Source organism: Microcebus murinus, chromosome 2, assembly GCF_040939455.1.
Source record: "Microcebus murinus isolate Inina chromosome 2, M.murinus_Inina_mat1.0, whole genome shotgun sequence".
Classification (NCBI taxonomy): domain Eukaryota; kingdom Metazoa; phylum Chordata; class Mammalia; order Primates; family Cheirogaleidae; genus Microcebus; species Microcebus murinus.
This window is the reverse complement of record NC_134105.1, coordinates 9,952,111-9,971,123: the sequence shown is the minus strand read 5'-3', so window position 1 is coordinate 9,971,123 and position 19,013 is coordinate 9,952,111. Positions and strand designations below refer to the sequence as shown.

The 19,013-nt window shown below is 61.6% G+C and overlaps 1 protein-coding gene across 1 annotated transcript in view; it reads left to right on the top strand.

Moving 5' to 3' along the window:
* EPHA2 (EPH receptor A2) overlaps positions 1–11,641 on the top strand; it is a 28,437-nt gene extending 16,796 nt beyond the window's left edge. The window contains exons 6-17 of the mRNA XM_075994396.1: positions 595–710; positions 1,116–1,269; positions 1,701–1,800; positions 2,308–2,363; positions 2,631–2,756; positions 2,863–3,051; positions 3,196–3,257; positions 3,375–3,584; positions 3,780–3,929; positions 4,633–4,826; positions 5,452–5,607; positions 10,644–11,641. Of these exons, the coding sequence (XP_075850511.1) occupies positions 595–710; positions 1,116–1,269; positions 1,701–1,800; positions 2,308–2,363; positions 2,631–2,756; positions 2,863–3,051; positions 3,196–3,257; positions 3,375–3,584; positions 3,780–3,929; positions 4,633–4,826; positions 5,452–5,607; positions 10,644–10,749 (1,619 nt within the window). The 3' untranslated portion in view covers positions 10,750–11,641. The remainder of the gene's footprint in view (positions 1–594; positions 711–1,115; positions 1,270–1,700; positions 1,801–2,307; positions 2,364–2,630; positions 2,757–2,862; positions 3,052–3,195; positions 3,258–3,374; positions 3,585–3,779; positions 3,930–4,632; positions 4,827–5,451; positions 5,608–10,643) is intronic.
* The last annotated feature ends 7,372 nt before the right edge of the window (positions 11,642–19,013 follow it).

Sequence of the window (19,013 nt, the reverse complement as noted above, 5' to 3'; positions counted from 1 at the left end):
CTTGAGCCCAGAAGTTTGAGACCAGCCTGAGCAAGGAGGAGACCCGGTCTCTACTAAAAATAGAAAGAAATTAGCCAGGCATGATGGTGGCGCCTATAGTCCCAGCTACTGGGGAGGCTGAAGCAGGAGGATCGCTTGAGCCTAGGAGTTTGAGGTTGCTGTGGGCTATCATGATGCCACTGCACTCTAGCTGGGGTGACAGAGCATGACTCTCTGGGACCACTTCTGAACACTGACTGTGGTCACAAGTTACTTAACCTCTCCGGGCCTTGGTTTACCCCCCTATAAAGTGGGGGCAATAATCGAGAAGATGTGAAGTATTAAATATCAGGCTCTTAGAACAGGGCCTGGCCCATAGAAAGGCTTCGGCAAGCGTCAGCTATCGTCTTATTTTCATTACTGACGCGACTGTGAACACTCACGGGCGCTGCTGGTGCTCCAGCCACTGCGGTGGGGCCAGGGCGAGGTCCTGGGGCTCTGCGCTCTGGAGCTGGAGGTTCAGGGTCCCACGCTGGGGTCTGCAGAGCCGGGGCTGCGAGGGGACCGGCTCTGGGCCTGCTTGTCACGCGCTCCCCCACGCGCTGTCCTGCCCAGAGCCCCCCAAGGTGAGGCTGGAGGACCGCAGCACCACCTCGCTGAGCATCGCCTGGAGCATCCCGCCCCTGCAGCAGAGCCGCGTGTGGAAGTACGAGGTCACCTACCGCAAGAAGGTAGCCCCCAGAGGGCCAGGGCGTGGGGCGGGCTGGGCACCACACAGCCGCCTGAACTCACTGCCTTCTGCAGAGGGGGAAACTGAGGCCTGGGGTCTCCCAGAGAGATACAGCCCGGCGGAGTTTAGCAGGAAAGAAGACACTGGGTTCCGGAACCCCGGAAGGCACAGTCAGGGTGGGGACAAGAGCAGGGTCTGTGGTTTGAGTCCTGGGTCATCATGCATTTATGCATTTGCCGGTTCTGCCCTCGGGTGAGTCACTTCACCTCTGAGCCTCAGTTTCCTCCTCCGTAAGGAGAGCCTCCAGTTTGCCAACTTAGGCGAGCCGTCCTGCCAGCTGGGGTGGCCGAGCCGAGGCCCCGCCAGCTCTCCTCATTGCCTGCTCCTCTGCCCCCGCCACCCGCAGGGGGACTCCAACAGCTACAACGTGCGCCGCACTGAGGGCTTCTCCGTGACCCTGGATGACCTGGCTCCGGACACCACTTACCTGGTGCAGGTCCAGGCGCTGACGCAGGAGGGCCAGGGGGCCGGCAGCAAGGTGCACGAGTTCCAGACGCTGTGTGAGTCCGGGGACGGGGCCCTTTTAGAAACTGAGCAGTTGACATCCTGGGAGGAGGAAGTGGATTAGAGGACTTAGAAATGTGTGGGCTGGATCTCGGGCTGAGGGCGCAGGAGCGGTGACATGGATTCACGGCAGTGTCACATGGAGGAAGGATGTGGACTTTGGCACCAGGAGACCCCAGTTCAAATCCCTGTCACATAAAAGGCCAGCACTTGGAGTCCCATGCACCTGGGAACACCTGCTGGGAGACCTGGGCAGGTCTCGCCGTCCAGCTGTGCAGTGGGAATAAATGTCCTTGGGAACCTTCACAAGCGCAAGCGCCCAGTGCATAGTCGAGACCCAGGTTGCCCCTAAGGTGGGCCTTGGGTGCAGTGGGGTGTTGCTGTGATTTTGGGGGGCTCCCTTGTCATCTGCTGGTCTCCCCCACAGCCCAGGAAGGATCTGGCAACGTGGCGGTGATCGGCGGGGTGGCCGCCTGTGTCGTCTTGCTTCTGGTGCTGGCTGGAATCGGCGCCTTCCTCCACCGCAGGTGCGTCAGAGCCGCACCGGGCTCCAGAGGGCAGACGTGGGATGCAGAAGCGCAGGAACCTCAGTTTCCCCGTCTGCACAGTGGGCTGGCAGTGATCTAGTCCTCTAGATCTGGTCCCCTCTGTCTGGTCTGGTCCCTGTCTCTGGGCAGTGGGAAGATACAATGAGAGTCTAGCGCCATGCCTGGCACGCGGTGGGGGCTCGGGACGTGGTTGTCATTGTCTCTGCCCTTGTCATTAGCGGCGTGGCCACACTTCCTCTGGACGTGCAGGCAGGAAGCGCTCAGGACAGCTCCTTAAGGGGCTGTTTGGGGCACGGACCCCCAGGAGTGAGCCCTCGCTTGCTCACTTCCTCGCTGCCTCTGCCCCACCGTCCCCACTCCCTCTGCCCTGGTGGTGGTGTTGAGCTCGCCAGCCACCCTCAGGGCCAGAGTAGGCCCAGGGCTCCCTAGGCCAGAGCGGGCCTGGCTGACCGCCCTGTGTGTTGGCTCCCCATGGGGTTCTTGCAGGAGGAAGAAGCTACGAGCCCGCCAGTCCTCAGAGGACGTTTACTTCTCCAAGTCGGGTAAGACACAGCACCTGCTCCCTGCAGGCCCTGCTCCCCCAGGGCCTCCCTAGCTGTGGTGGAGGTGGGGGCTGCCCAGGCATTCCCGGGGTGCTGGGGGTGGGCCCGGAGGCTTCCATAGGCAGCTCTAAGGGGCTGAGCCAGAGGGTCTGTGCCCTGCTGCCTGGTCCCTGAGGTCCCTAGTCGTGTGACCTCCTCCTTCCCTAGGGCAACCCCTCACAGGGGCCCCTCCTGAGCTGTCTGTGACCCACCCTTTCCCTCTTCTAGAACAACTAAAGCCCCTGAAGACATACGTGGACCCCCACACATATGAGGACCCCAACCAGGCTGTGCTCAAGTTCACCACCGAGATCCATCCGTCCTGTGTCACTCGGCAGAAGGTGATCGGAGCAGGTGAGGCTGGCGCACCTGCTGGGGGGCGCAGGTTCTGGGCTCGACAAGTGGGAGTGCCGGCGCCCAGGCTGACTGGGGTCCCCCCCCCGACTTGGCCTGCCCGCAGGAGAGTTCGGAGAGGTGTACAAGGGTACGCTGAAGACGTCCTCGGGGAAGAAGGACATCCCCGTGGCCATCAAGACGCTGAAAGCCGGCTACACGGAGAAGCAGCGGGTGGACTTCCTCAGCGAGGCGAGCATCATGGGACAGTTCAGCCACCACAACATCATCCGCCTGGAGGGTGTCGTCTCCAAATGTGAGCCCTGGGAGACCCTCGGGCCTGACCACAGGGGTGGAGAGGGGCTGCCCGCCCAGCCACCTGGCGGGGCTCTGTCCGTGGCTGTGCCCCCGTCTCCCGCACACCTGGGCCTGCCTCCCTCTCACCTGTCCTCCCCCGCAGACAAGCCCATGATGATCATCACGGAATACATGGAGAACGGGGCCCTGGACAAGTTCCTTCGGGTGAGGACGCGGGCCGTGGTGGGCAGGAGTGTGGGGGTGCGGTGGTGCGGGCTGGCACGCCCGGGGGTGCCCCGGCGGGCGCGGGCCGGCTGGCGGCTGAGGCTCTGTGCCTGGCAGGAGAAGGATGGCGAGTTCAGCGTGCTGCAGCTGGTGGGCATGCTGCGGGGCATCGCGGCCGGCATGAAGTACCTGGCCAACATGAACTACGTGCACCGTGACCTGGCCGCCCGCAACATCCTCGTCAACAGCAACCTGGTCTGCAAGGTGTCTGACTTCGGCCTGTCCCGTGTACTGGAGGACGACCCTGAGGCCACCTACACCACCAGCGTGAGTTGGGGAGGGGCTGTCAGCGCCGAGGGTGGGGGCTCGAGGGGAAGCAGCCTTCACCCAGCCCAGGGTGCTCTCACCTGCACACCTGGGCGTGGACCTGTAGGAGCACGGGGAGGGGCCCTGCGGCCTGGCTATGACGGTGCTGGGGCCGGCAGGATGGGACAGTGGTGACTGGGCCCGGGTCCCCTGCAGGGCGGCAAGATCCCGATCCGCTGGACAGCCCCGGAGGCCATTTCCTATCGCAAGTTCACCTCGGCCAGCGACGTGTGGAGCTACGGCATTGTCATGTGGGAGGTGATGACGTACGGCGAGCGGCCCTACTGGGAGCTGTCGAACCACGAGGTGGGTCCCCTTGCCCTACCCAGGCCTGCCTGGGCCTGAGCTTAAACCCTTTACTCATTCCCAAACCCCAGGCCCCAGGTTTCAAGGTCTAATCTTCATCAGGTAGGGACCGTTCTCAGGTTCATTCAGTAAATGTTTGTTGAGGACCTACTACGTGCCAGGCCTTGTTCTGGGGCCCAGGCCCCAGTCCCTGCTTACAGCCTAGAGAGTGCAAAGGCATGGAAACAAGGAGTGGGGTGTGCATGTGTGTCCGTGTGTACATGTGTGCACGTGTGTGTGTGTGTGTGTATGTGTACATCTATGTGCATGTGTATTTGTGTCTGTGAGCCTGGTGCCTCAGCCAGCCTAGTGGCCTGGGAGGCTTACCTGGGGAGGTCACCTCTCTGCTGAGACCAAGGATACAATAAGGTGCCCAGCTGCAGGTGAAGAGAAGGAAGGGGCAGAGTGTGGCTGTCACCTGGGTGCCCCGTAAAGAGTCCCTTCCTCCATGGAACTCTGGGGACAGCCCCTGCGCACTTGCCCTTTGGGCAGCCCTGCGGGTTGTGTGTCAGGCTCAAGGAAGGCCCATCCTGTCTGCTTCTGGGATGTTTCTGTTTCCCTTCCCTCCCCTGGCACCTCCATGGGCTGGGCCCCCAGGGGCCTGGCTGCCTGAGGTCTCGGTGGCCTCCTGCCATGGCAGCCCTGACCTGATCGTACCCCCCAGGTGATGAAAGCCATCAACGAGGGCTTCCGGCTCCCCACGCCCATGGACTGCCCCTCCGCCATCTACCAGCTCATGATGCAGTGCTGGCAGCAGGAGCGCGCCCGCCGCCCCAAGTTCGCCGACATCGTCAGCATCCTGGACAAGCTCATCCGCGCCCCCGAATCCCTCAAGACCCTGGCGGACTTCGACCCTCGGTGAGTTCTGTGCCCTGTGCCCTCAGTGACCCCCAGCTTCCCCCCCCAGCCCCCCGACTCCTGAGCCACATGGTAGAGTGGCCAGCCAGGGGCAGCAGGGGGGGTGGCGCTCAGAGGTCGCACGTGAGCTGTGCTCGGACCATACAGGCTTCGGGAATCCTAATGTTCTTGAAGTGGCCAGCGTGTGTGGTCAGTGCGCGGGCACCGCGCCCCACACTTGACATGTTTTAGCTCACGTGAATAACCTACGAGACGGGGCCTGCAACTACCCCCTTTTTGTGGGCAAGGAAACCGAGACACAGGCTGGTTCCATCTCACGTGGCTGGCAAGTGGCCGGGCTGGGATGTGACCCCAGGAACCCGAGGGTCTGCTGGTAGCATCTCGTGCTTTGGTGGTGGTTGGTGGTGGTCTTCTCAGCAGGCACAGAGGGCGGCAGGAGTTGCAGCCACCGAGTGCTCCCGACCTGCCAGCCTGTCTCACTGGGCCCGGCCTGACTAGGCCTCCCCGTTGCCCACAAGAAGAAACTGAGGCACAGGGCAGCCGAGAGCATTGCCAGAACAGGGAGCAGCAGGCTCGGGGCGCAGGGGGCCGGGGGCTGCCGCCCCTCACCTGGTTCCTGTTGCAGGGTGTCCATCCGGCTGCCCAGCACCAGCGGCTCGGAGGGGGTGCCCTTCCGCACGGTGTCCGAGTGGCTGGAGTCCATCAAGATGCAGCAGTACACGGAGCACTTCATGGCGGCCGGCTACACGGCCATCGAGAAGGTGGTGCAGATGACCAACGAGTGAGTCAGACCCCAGCCCGGCCGCCCAGAGCTCCCCTCTTTGCTCTTTCTCTCTTTCTCTTCTGGGGAGAGGGGGCCCCCGGGAAGGGAAGGGCAGAGCCAGGCTGGCAGCGGCAGTTCCGTGCGCTCCCTCCCTTCCTGCGTGCCTTTCCAGAGTGGGAAATAATAGTGATTGTAACCGTGGCAGGAGATACCGTTTGTCCAGGGCCAACCCCGTGCTCGAGCACGTTGAATCCGTCCTCGTGAGAACCCGGCAGGCCAGGTCCTGTCGTGTCCCCGCTGGCCAGGTGAGAAACAGGTGCAGAGCAGCGCAGGGACCTGCCCAGGGTCCCGTAGCCGCTGCGGGCAGAGGAGGATCCCAGCTCTGGTCAGTCAGGGTCCAGAGCCAGAGTGCAGGGGACGTTGAGGTTGTCAGTGCAGAAACTGAGGCCGAGGGGTGACCTGGTGTGGCTGAGGTCACACGGCCGGGAGGAGCAGCATTCCTCTCCAGGAGGCCCAGGAGAGAGTCCACAGCCAGCCCCTCCCAGGCACCTCTCTCCCTGGGGTTGACCCTCGGCCCTGCAAGAAGTCCCGCTTGCCCCCTGGTTTGTCCTGGGCTTGGCCCTTTGTCAGGCGGCCCCGTGGGAGCTCGTCCGTCCCTCCCAGCTCCAGCGTGGATGGGGACCTTTCCCGGCACAGCCTTGGCAGAGACACCTCCTCTTGTCCCAAGAAGGAGAAGACATTGTCCTCTTAGCCTTTTGTCCCTCTAAAAATAGCGGTGGATCCCAATAGCCCAGCTCGTGCAGGGTCCAGGGTCCAAGGTCGTGGCAGGACCAGACTGGAAGGTTTTGGGAACCACATGTGTGGAGGGGACAAGCTGGGCCCTCCCCCGGTTCTGGGTCACAGAAGTTCTGGGATCTGGGCCTGTGCGTGGACGTTCTCTGGGGCCTCTGGAAGCTGCTCAGCTGGGCTTCTGACCTGCGAACCAAGGCCACGGCCCCCTCGGGACAGCAGCGATGGGAATCGGAGGCACGAGGTGGGGCGGGAGACGGGTCCCAGATCTCTCTTGCTGCCTGTCCGTGGCAGGGTCAAACTTGGGCACTGCATTCACACCTGGGTTCAGGTCCCACATCTGCCACTTCCTAGCAGGTGACATTGATCACATTAGGTCCAACTTTGAGCCTTGGTTTCCGTTTCCTGTTGCAGGGATGGCATTGGGTGCAATGCAGTTAACACAGCTGGTATGCAGTAGGGGCTTAAGCTGCACTGCTCCCCTCTTTTCCTGCACTCCCTTGCTTTCCTCCCATGGCCCACGGGCACATCCTGGAGTTCCCTTGCTCCCTCCTTTTCCCTGGGAGCCTGGACCAGCCCCGTTGCCCCTCCAGGGGCTCCCCCCAAGGAAGACAGGGCTTCTCTTCTGGTGGCCGGAGCGGAGGGCAGGGAGAAGCGCTTATAGGAAACACATGTTCTCAGAGGCTCCCGAAATAGCCCGGGGTGCTCCTGGCCAATTCCTTTCCCACGAGCAGGGACAGGGCTGCTGGGATGGACGGAGGCTGTGTGTGTGCTGGAGTGTGTGTTGTTTTGAAAGGGCCTGGATAAAGGCAGGAAGTCATTCGGGGCTCCCTCCTCCTCCCACTGGCCCACTGGCGTGACTCACACCACCACTGCCTCCTCCTTCCCCTCCGACTCTTTCCAGATAAGTGGGATCTCAACGCAATTTTTTAAACCTTCACCCTGTGCCTGCACATGCCATGGATCCCAACGGCGGGCTCGGAGCTGGTCGCAGGAGAATCCACCCCTTTCCCGAGGGGATCAGGATTTAGGCCTCGGTGTCCCACCCCCGCCCCTTCCCAGCCTCTTTGACCCCTCCCAAGGGACTAGCGCCATGCTCCCCTGGGGCCCCACAGCCACTGTCTCTCTGCCTGAGCGCTCGCCATGCTATCTTGGAGTCATTTGGATTTCTAGAAACACTAGAAGACTAGTGGTTGCAAATATTTTTTGAGGGGCTAATGAAAGGGTGGATGTCACACCCCAGAAAAACGCCCAGCACAACACCGGGCCCTGTCCGGTGTCAGGACGACAGCGTCCCGTGTGGGGTCAAGGGCACAGGATGATGGGCCCTGTGGTCTCACATGCCAGCGCAGGCTTGGAGCTGGAAGGTGGTTTGCTGGGCGAACCACTGATCCGACACTCGAGGCTCCGGAGCCCTTTCTCACCCCCCTCCCTGCACGCAGGGCCGGTGCCCACAGTAGGTGCCCACTGGGCGCGTGGACTTCTGGGGCCAGGGCTGGCACTGTGAGTGCAGAAGGACCAGACGGAGCAAAGGTGGCTTCGGTGTCGTGTTCCCACTCCTGTGAGGGGATGTGATGAGGCTGACTGCCCTGTATCCCCGAGGGGAAACTGAGACTGGGGCCAGAACAAGCTTGGGACGATCTGCAGTAGGCCACAGGCCCTGCTGGGCTGGGACCCTCATCCCAGCGTGCTGCTGTTGGCGCTTAAGAAGGAAAGGGAAGGTTTGGGAGGGGGTTGTGCTAAAAGAGGAGGGAGCATGGAATGGAAGCCTCCTGTTTACACATAAAGAAACTGAGGCAGAGACAGGACCTGACCACCCAAGCTTTGATGCGAGGTCAGGACTAGAATTCAGCCTCCTCCCACCCACCCCAGGACTTTGGCTTCATAAGTAAACTGGCCTCAGAAGCAAACCCAGCTTCCACCCCATGAGATTAACTGCTCTGCTCTGTGACAGGAGTCTCATGATGGCTCAGTCCCCGCCGTGGCATTCATTCCCTCATTCATTCATTCAGCAGACTCTCCCCAAGAACCTGCTGTGTGCAGGCCTATCCTGGTCCCTGGGATGGGGGAGGGGCCAGGTACTGAGGTCTCAGCGCTTGTCCTGGGGCTCACATAACCCACTGGTTCTTTTTTTTTTTTTTTTTTTGAGACAGAGTTTCACTCTGTTGCCCGGGCTAGAGTGCCATGGTGTCAGCCTAGCTCACAGCAACCTCAGACTCCTGGGCTCAAGCAATCCTCCTGCCTCAGCCTCCCGAGTAGCTTGGGACTACAGGCATGCGCCACCATGCCCGACTAACTTTTTTCTATGTATTTTTAGTTGGCCAATTAATTTCTTTCTATTTTTAGTAGAGACAGGGTCTCGCTCTTGCTCAGGCTGGTTTTGAACTCCTGACCTTGAGCAATCCACCCACCTCGGCCTCCCAGAGTGCCAGGATTACAGGCGTGAGCCACCCGCGCCTGGCCATAACCCACTGGTTCTTAAACCCAAAGTCAGGGTCTCGTGGGACCCAATCATATGCAGACACCCCGCCTTGGGAACATCCAGTTTAGCGGGTCTGGGGTTGAGCTGGGATCCCGCCCTTTCAGTAAGTGCCCCCGGCCTTGGCGACCTGAGTGTCCGTCCAGATTTGCAACTCTGGGTGTGGGGGCCACACTGCTGCTCTTTCAACGCCCCCCCCCCCCCGTGTAGTTAGAAAGGCCACTCGGGTGGTAGCTTAGGCAGTTCTCCCACGTGTCCAGCTCCTGGCTCTCCTGCTGCCGTGGGAGCGGCCAGCCCCTCCCGGGGGTCCGGAGCCGCCCCCGCTCCCCGCTCCCCTGGGCCTGCCCTTCCCCGCTTGGCGGTTCCCTGCTGCCAGGGGCTCCCGGAGCCTGTGGGAAAGTCACGTCTCCAGCATTGCACATGGAGCTGGCACCGTATAATTAGCTCCACTTACAGCCAAGAGACGGCCCATAAAAACCGGGGTGTTTTCATGGGTCTGGGCTGGAGGGTGAGGATGGTGGAGGAGGAAAACTCCCAAGGTGAGCAGTAAATGCCCTGCTCGTGGGTTCCTGGGAGCAGAAGTGGTTTTATGAGGGGCTGGAGGGGTCTGGGGAGGGAGGGCCTGGGGGGCGGGGGCTGCACCTCGAGGGGTGGGAGAGGAGGGGTGGGAGAGGAGGGGTGGGAGAGGAGGGCTGCGGGCCGCCGGCTCGTCTCTGTCTGGTACCGATGATGCTGCCTTCCCCCTCGCTGCCGGTCTCTGAGGCCTCCCAGCCTCCACTGGCTTTGCCGTCTCGTTTTACCTGTGGGGAAATTGAGGTTCCCATAAGGGGAGACACCTGCCTCAGGTGACCCGTGCCTGGAGCAAGCTCCTCCCGTTAGAGATTTGCGGAGTGTTAGTCCTCGACCGGGTCCCTCCCCAGTTACCCGCCCTGGGAGCTTGGAGGGAGCGAGGGAGAAACAAGGCAACGGATGAGAAGAGGGCCTGGGCCGAGGGGCTTGGAGGATGCCCCTAGAGGGTTCCCGGATTGCGTGGGGAGGAGGCCTTGGCTGGGGGGGCATGAGGGACGGACTAGGGCTGGGGCAAGGGGAGGCACTTGTTCACAGCTGGTTTGATTCCCAGCTCTTCCACCTCCTGGCTGTGTGACCTTGGGCAAATCACTTTACCTCTCTGAGCCTCAGTTCTCTAATGTGCAAAATGGGGGTAGAAAGAGCACCTGCCTCACAGATAACTGCAAAGATTTTAGAACCCCCAAAAGCTTCTCACAGGCCGGGCGCTGTGGCTCACGCCTGTAATCCTAGCTCTTGGGAGGCCGAGGCGGGCGGATTGCTCAAGGTCAGGAGTTCAAAACCAGCCTGAGCAAGAGCGAGACCCCGTCTCTACTATAAATAGAAAGAAATTAATTGGCCAACTGATATATATATAAAAAATTAGCCGGGCATGGTGGCGCATGCCTGTAGTCCCAGCTACTCGGGAGGCTGAGGCAGAAGGATCACTCAAGCCCAGGAGTTTGAGGTTGCTGTGAGCTAGGCTGACGCCACGGCACTCACTCTAGCCTGGACAACAAAGTGAGACTCTGTCTCAAAAAAAAAAAAAAAAAAAGCTTCTCACAGAGTCAGGGCTTCTGTCATTTTCCTGCCTCTGTCGATGGCACGCCGGCTTAGCATGGGGCTCCCCTCCCTCGCCCCGCAGGTCCCCAGGGCCCCCTCTGCTCCCTCCCCCGGCTGTCCCCCACGCCTGGCCACCGCGCCCCAGGCCTGACTCTCCGCTGTCCCTCCCCACCCGCAGCGACATCAAGAGGATCGGGGTGCGCCTGCCCGGCCACCAGAAGCGCATCGCCTACAGCCTGCTGGGGCTCAGGGACCAGGTGAACACCGTGGGCATCCCCATCTGAGCCACGGCCGGCCTCGCGCCCCCGCCGAGATTACTTGAAGAAACAGAGTGGCCTTCCTGCCAGTGCCGTACCGGGCCACCAGGGACCTTATTTATTTCCAGTTGATCCTCTTGACGCCCCCTGAGGCCCCTGCCGGGGGGTCTGGGACCACAGCCTGGACCGGACTGAGCAGACGCCCAGGGAGCCTGGGCCGGTGCCCTCTGCCCCCACGAAGGACGGCGGCGAGCCCTGAGCGGGCACCGCCACGCTTCCGGCCACTTGGGCAGGAGCCCCCCCCCCCCCCGGGGCCTTGGGCCAGACACGCAGGACTTTTCCAAACTGACCTCCCTCCGCCTTCCCCCGCAAGAGGCCGTCCCGGGAGAACGGGCTTGGCCCAGGGCCCAGCACGGGGTACCTCACGCCCCGGCCCTCACTGTAAGAGGGCGACTTTGAACTTGACTGGGTGAGACCCACAGGGGTCCTCGTCCCTCCAGTGCCTTCCTCAGACCCCCAGGCCCTGTCCTCAGCCCGAACTGGCCGAACGGTTGCTTTCCCGGGGCCCTCGAAGGACGCTTGCTTGTGTTGAGGTGTTTTTTTAATATATATTTTATACTTTGTGGAGAGAATGTGTGTGTGGCGGGGGCCCCGCCAGGGCTGGGGGCAGAGGACGGCCTGCGTCAGACATTCCTAGGCTGGGGGGGGCCTGGGGGGCCGGTGCTTTGGGGGGCCCCTGCCCGTTCCCCAGGCTGCCCCACCTCTCTGCCCTGTAGACAACATTTGACATCGATCAGTGTTAATGATTTTGTTTCGTGGGGTATTTTTTTTTTCGAACCTTAATTTATTATTATTTTTTTTATATTTATTGTTAGAAAATGACTTATTTCTGCTCTTGAATAAAGTTGCAGATGGTTCAGACGGATCATGGCTTTCAATCTTGGGAGCAACAGTGGGGTCTGAGAGGCCTCGGGGTGGGAGTGGGGGGTGGAGGGCGCCCCCGGCCCCTGAGCGGTTAAACAGCTGCTTGCGCAAGGCACACGGGTCGTGTAACCCTGGATGCAGGGGCGAGTGGGAGGTGGGCAGGGGTCCAGAGGACAGGCCCCACCAAGCCCAGCCTCTGTGGCCAGCAGGCCTCGATCACCTTTGATCTCAGGGCTCCCGGAGGGCTAGAGACAGAAGAGCAGCAAGAGTAGCCACAGGCCTCCCTCCCATGTGACCCCACAGAGCTGTCAAAACAGATTCTTCACCCATCCGTGGAAGGCTCTGCGGTTTACAAAAGCTTTTTACAGGTTTTGGCTTGTTGGATCCTCAGTACTTTGTTATGAGTTTTGGGGGTGGCCCCATTTTACAGAATAGGAAAACTGAGGCTGAGCCCAGTGACTGGGCTTGCTCAAGGCCACACAGCGAGTTAGGGGGCAGAGGCCAGAACTGAAAGCAGGGCTGGGAATCCCAAGATGCTTTCCTCATAAGTAAGGAAGACAGTGGAGGCTTGGAAATGTGCAGAGGTTGCCCAAAGTCACACGACAGAGGCCTGGAGGGAAGCCAGAGTCCAATTTCACACCCACGCCTTGTCTACTATCCCAGCTTGCTGCCCTGCACGTGGGAGTCTTTCACAGTGGGAGTTAGGAAGGTGTTGAACCAGGGTGAGTCTTTCACAGTGGGAGTTAGGAAGGTGTTGAACCAGGGTGAGCAGAGGTGATCTGGGGCCCTGCAGGAGGAAGGCTCCCTGGATGAGGTGACCCAGAGCTGAGACCTCGGGGACTAGCAGGAATTAACCACCAAAGCAGAGGGAGGGGCTGCTGCAGGTAGGGTGAGATGCGGGGGTGTGAAACCGCACGGTTGTGCAAGGAACCACAAGCAGTTTGGTGTTACTAAGGCATGACGTGGTTTGTTGGGGAGGTCTCCAGGGCCTTGTAAAGCTGGACCAGGAGTGGGGATTTTAAGTTGAGGGAAATAGGGAGCCACTGAAGGTTTAAGCAGGGTGTGGCGTGACTGTTGTCACTGGGAGAGGCAGGCCTGGAATTCGGGCCTCCTGACTCCCAGCCTGGAGCTGTGGCCAGATGGAAGGGCGCCAGCTTGCCCTGGGGACTCCAGGCCGGCCTGCCCTGCCCCCAGCCCCTGCTGCTGCTGCAGGAGAGCTGGCTCCCTCTGGGTCCGGCCCAGGCCCCCTGAGCAGCAGCGAGAGGAGACACACCTGCGTCTGCTAGGGCTGAGGTTGGGGGAGGTGAGGGAGGGCGCACCTGGCGGGCCCTTCCTCCGTTAGCGCTGGGCCTCCCGGGTGTGCTGGGCATGGTGGCTGAGTCAGGCCTTCCTGGTGCCTGACGCTGGCCTGGCCCGGCCCAGGTGACCTCCACAGCGTTGTGGCTGGGCTGTGGCTACTGTCACCACTGACGAAGCTGTCGGTCCAGCAGGGGCTAAGCCTGCAGCTTGCAGACCTACAACAGTCTGGGCTCCGAGGGCACATCGAGGCCAGGCGTGAGTCCTGGTCCCAAAGCAGCTCAGCCCCCAGTGGCCCCACGGAGGAGCAGGAATGGACACAGGAAGTGGCTCAGCACGGGTGAGGGTGGGGTGGTAACTCCACGTGCTCTCCCCCTTGGATCCCTGAAAGACAGGGCCCTCCTCAGGGTACGCGAGGGCACTCGGGGCTGCACAGGCCTGTGGGCCATGGACTGGGGCCGGGCGCTCAAAGGCCAGTGGGCAGCTCCAATGGACCCACGACTGCAGTCTCCAATGGACCCACGACTGCAGTCTCCAATGGACCCACGACTGGCCGGAGGGGACACTTTATTTTTAAATTAAAGCAAACCTGGATCTGTCTCCTAGAGGGCCTAGACGCCTGCCTGCCACCCGTGTAGCAAGACGCTCACCCAACCCAAGCCCTTTCTGTCTTGGTCCCTAAAAACTATTCCCCAGTAAAAGGGACCAGGGCGCTTTAGAGAAACAGCCGATTCTAGGGCTGAGGCAGGGAGCACAGAAGGCGAGCATCTTGTAACGTCAGAGAGTAAGGAGGCGCTCAAAAAATGCCCAGGCGGGGCTGCGTCAGACAGACACGGGCCGACCTGCAAGGGCTCCCGGCGGCCAAAGCTGGGACAAGTTGGGCAACAAGACAAACAACCCGGTATTAGACCATAATCCAAAGTATAAAACACACCCGGGTCCATGCTGATATAAATAAACGAATAAATAAATGAGGGAAACTAGACAAATCTTCCCGACTGTCGAATTCCAAGTAATTCCCGTGGATTCTCCGTGCCCAGTAGGTGACGCTGACGTTCCTGCTGCCTTGAGCGTGGACTGGTCACCCCTCCGAAGAAAGGAGGTGTGGAAGTAGAGAAAGGGTAAAAAAAAAAAAAGAAAGAAAAGGTAACTTTACAGAGGAGAAACCTGGCAGACACCACTGTAACCGAGCGATCAAAGTCTATTGTCAGTGAGATTGCAAAGCCAGCAGCCCAGAGCACAGGACATTCAGCTGGGATCCAAGACCGGGCGGGGGCAGACACTTACCCCAGGTGTGCTGGGCACCACCCCCGCTCTAGGTGCTTGGCCTGCGTTTGCTCGGTTCCTCCTCCAACAGCCCTTCACGGAGGGCGCTGTCATTCTCCCATCCTACAGGTTTGAACACTGAGGTGAGGGGGTCATGTAACTTACAGAGCCACTCTCGCTGCTCTGCCGTCTCGGCCACCTCCCTAGATAAGGTCTGAGAAGCTCTGGTTCTGGGGAAATGGAGGCGTTACAACCTGCCCACGGTCCCCAAATGCCACAGTGCCCCACACGCTGTCCTTCCCCTTCCCGCCCTGTGCCAGGCTGGGCACGGGGCCGTGGAGATGCACACTGCCCCTCCCTGCCCTCGTGGAGCTCTCGGTCTGGTGGGGGCGGCAGTGGCGACAGAGTGGGACCCAGGCTAGGAGGGGGCAGAGCTGGGTGTTACCAGAGCCAGAGCGGGGAACCTGACCCAGCCTGGAAGACCCGGGTGGGCTTCCTGGAGGAGGAGCCATACAGCTGAGGCAAGTCCAAGTGGGAGTCCAACCAGGTAAGGGGAAAGTGTTCCAGGAGAGCTTGGCCCTCCCCTGACTCCAGACCTGTGAGGGTGGGGTCTGAGTCTCCCCTCCAATACTTGGGCCCCATGGGACCAGGACAAACCTTCGCCTCCAACACCTCCCTAGCCTTTGGCTCTCACGACACCATCGTTCCCACTCCAAGCAGAGCCTTCATCTCTGACCTCAGTCTTCTCAGCTGGGAAGTGGGCCCGTTGCCCTCTCTGGGCTCTCAGCTGCAGGGGACTTGGCGGCCCTTCAATGCACCCAAGGAAGCCCCGAAGGAGGAAGGCCGAGATTACAGGGTGTCGGGTCTGGGTAGCAAGTTGAAACAGTGTGCGGCACCAGGCTGAGATTTCTGACTCATTAGCAAATCCCAGAGGACAGCGAACTCTCCTCCCCCTCACGCCCCCTCGGCTCCAGCTGTGGCCTGGGGCCTAGGATGGGGCCTGGCGCACAACGGAAGCTGCTGGAACAGAGGGTGGACGAGTGAGCTGTGAGGCCTGGGGTCCTCGGGCCGGCTCGCTGCGCCTTTGGCCTCGCTGCACATCATGCCCGGATGGCCCCTCCTCAGAACAGTGTCTGGCACCCAGTGGGCCCTCAATAGGTGTTTATTCAATAAACGAACGAGGGGGGCAGGGGCTGGACTTTGGGGGCCTGAGGGCCCAGGGGGGCCAGACATGGGGGTGGTGGTAAGTGCCACACGGAGGGTCCCAGTGCCCACTGGCTGGCTGGGAGGAGGGGGGCAAGCAGAGGAGGGGGAGCAACAAAGCATGTCCGAAGACCTACTATGTGCCGGGGCCCACGCCAAGCCCGAGGCCCACGTTGTCTCATTGAAGGACCACAGCCACCCTGGTGCGTGGGCTTATCCCCATTTCACAGATGGGGAGCCTGAGGCTCATGAGGTTGCAGTAATCAGACGAGGGGCCCACAGCCGGGAGGTGACAGAGTGGGATCTGAAACAGGGGCCGGCTCATCCCTCTGCCTGCTGCTGAGTGACACTTGGGGACTGTGGGGGTTCGTCTCAGGAAGCAGCGGGGAGACCCTGACTTGGCCGAGTGCCCCGGGCATGTCCCTCGCGGTCGCTGGGGCTCAGTTAGTCCGAGTGTGGCGAGGGGGCTCAGGCAGACCGTCCTGGCGGGGAGGCAGGCCCGTCCCCACGCAGGCCGGCCCACACCCACTCCGGCGCCCTCTCCCCAGGCGGCCGGGAGCGGGCCGCGCTCCAGCCCTCTGCGTCTGGCTTTCCAGTCCAAACCTCGTCAGCCAGCCTCTGTCTGCAGAACCAGGCCCGGTTTCTGGGAAGCTGCAGCCACATCCCACCCCTGCCAGGGGAGCGGGCCCCCTTTCTCCCGCTGGGCCCGGTCCCCATTTCAGCAGCCTCATCACATTCCCCAGCGGCCTCACGGCCTGACGGACCACGCGGTTTCCACACTGGTCTGGCAGGGCCCAGCGCCCGCGTGACCAGGTCTCCTGCCGGGCGGAGGGTCCCCCCCCACCGGGCCTGACAGGCCTGCACCCCTCCCTGTACCCCTCCCTGTACCCCCACTCCATCCAGGCGCCCCAGACTGGGCCTCCGTTCTCCGTCTGAGCCCTCGCCCGTCCCCACTCGCATCTGCCCTGTTATTTCTGCCTGTGGAATCTGCACCCGCCCTACCAGCCCCTGCTCAAACGCCCGCCCTCCAAGACGCCTTTGCAGAGCCGCCTCTGCTGCCACCGGAGGGGACACATCAGCCCCCAGCCCCAGGCTCCCGTCTTGGCTACATCACGGCTCTGTCCCCACTTCTCCTCTGAGCAGTGTGCGTGTGCGTGTGTGAGATAAAATGATAACAGCTAGCAATCACTGGGCACGTGGCACGGGCTGTGTGCCGTGCTGATCGCAGTGCTCCCCATGGGTAATTCGTACGGTCTTCCCAGCGACTCTCTGGGCTGGCGCTGCTGTCCCAGGGCTGGGGACAGGGGCTGGGCATCCCCTTCATCCAGGACAGTCCTGGCCTAGGCCTGTTGTCCCAGCATAATTAGTGATAGTGTCCCCTTTCGCCTTCCGTCCGTATTTGGACAATACTTTATCTGGTCACCTGACCACGAGGCGCAGAGAGAAGCGAGGGGCTTGTCACAGCCGGCAAGTGGCAGAGTCAGGATTCGAGCCTGGTCCCTTGCCCCTGCGCTGAGTCCAAACTGTTGCTGGACTCCCAGGCAGGGAGCCTGGGCCCCCTCACGTGCCCCTCCCCGCCCTCCTCTCATTTCGCATTCCACGGATTTGATGAAGGGATCAGTGGAATCAGTGAGTGGCGCTGGGGAGGGGGGAGAGCGAGGAGGGGGCGGCCCAGGTGGTGGCCTCAGAGACCGCCCAGGAAACATCCAGAACACACAAAAGAGAGATGCTGTGATATGACGACGTGGGGGCTTCCGGACCCAGAGAAACAGCAATGTGCTCAGCCTGGGGAAGAGTCAGGGGAGGCTTCATGGAGGTGGTGACTGAGCAGAGACTTGAAGAATGAGGAAGGGTGTTGGGGGTGGGGGGAACAGCAGGGAGGAGGCTCAGAAGCTGAGGAAAGGCCAGTGTGGCTGAAGGCAGAGGGCAGGGGCCCTGGCGGGGAGGGTTCAGGCTGGGGGCGGGGCGGGGTCTGAACCCAGAGGGCCTTGTTGCTAATCAGCGGTTCTTAACTGATGGGGGCGGGGAGTTAGGCAAGAAAATCACAACTTGTGTTGTTTTTCAAAACTGCACTGCCCCTCGTGAGGGAATTGTCTGAGCGTTGATTTGTACCAAAGAAAAGTCCATTTATTTGCCGGCCCTTCCTGGGGCTGCAGCCAGTGCCCGCCTGGCCCTGCCGGTGGCTCTTCAGAGCCACTCCGAGGGCTCAGCCACCGAGGAGGACGCAGGTGTCCCAGCCCCGCCCCCACAACCCCGTCCCAGCCATCTGTCCCGCCCCTGCGCTGGGCGTCTGGGAAGGTCCATTGTGGAGGCCCCTGACATCACGGCGGGGGGCAGCGTGATGTCACAGGGCCCCATTGTGGCTGCACAGGGGGGTGCCCCCACCAGAGGCCCACGCCCCAGCCCGGACTCCAATCCTATTAAGCACGGGCTGGGACAAAGGAGGGGGCTTTGTGTCGCAGCCCAGTCTGAGGGAGGGGATGGCAAGAGGCTGTGCATTCCAGAGCCTGCCCCCACCCCCCCTCCAGGGCAGACTGGAGGCCCCTCGGCCACCCCAGGGCTGTCTCCACGCCAGCCACCTCCGTCTGCAAGGGGGACAACAGAGATAAAGGAGCCCCAGGCCCCGAGCCTCCTGTCTGTGTCGCCCTCAGTCTAGGGCCAGATCCCGAGGGCAGCGGTCTGCAGGCAGGACCTACGTGATGGGGGGGGGGGTGCCCTGGGGCCTCCTGGGGCCGTGGAGGCAGAGTCAGCCGGAGCCAGAGACGCCCAAACTCTGAAAGACAGGTCAGGAGGAAGCAGCAACCTCAGGGCACAGATGGTGGACAGAGGCCTGGAAAGGGACAGGGCTTGTCACCCAGTACACCAGTGAGCACTTAATAAACACCTATTGAGAACTCTGCTGGACTGTGCCGGGGTCATGTGATCTCACAACCCTGGAGGATGGTGGCTGACACCAGCCTCGGCCGCCTGGGACACGCACTCAGAGAGGGAGGCCTAGCTTGGGGACAACTTGGTGGCCCCTCCTCCCTGGCTTTAGGGTCAGAGGCCTGACCTGCACTAAATTGTGTGCCCTCCCTTTGCCAAGCCTTCACTTACTCATCTGTAAAATGGGCCCAACAACACTCCTGTCACAGGATTGTTGTGGAGACTGGATGAGACAGCGTGAGCACCTGGGATGTTGCTTCAGGTCCTTGGCCACCCCTTGCCCCTCCCCCAGCTGGGGTGGGGGTATTTCCATAGTCCTGGCACCATCTCTCCTTGCTCCCCTTGGGCTCCAGTGCTCAGCCAAGCTGCTCCCCACCCAGGCTGGCGGGCACCCTTGGACAGACCTGTCTGGGCCCCAGGCTGGGAGGAGGACGCAACTGACCAGGGACACCAGGTCGGGGCAGGCAGCAGCTTCAGGAGAGGCCTCGGCACCCCCCCCCCACAGTGTGGGTTTCTCCGGCCTTGGCGGAGCGCCCAGGCATGCAAGGAGGCCGGGGGTGGCTCAGTTTCGGGCAACAAAGCCCCCTTTCTCCCCAGCTTGAGGAATGCCTGGCACCCCCTCTCGCCCCTGCCTTGATCCGTATCTGCTACCTGGACCCAGGCCCCAGTGTTCACTT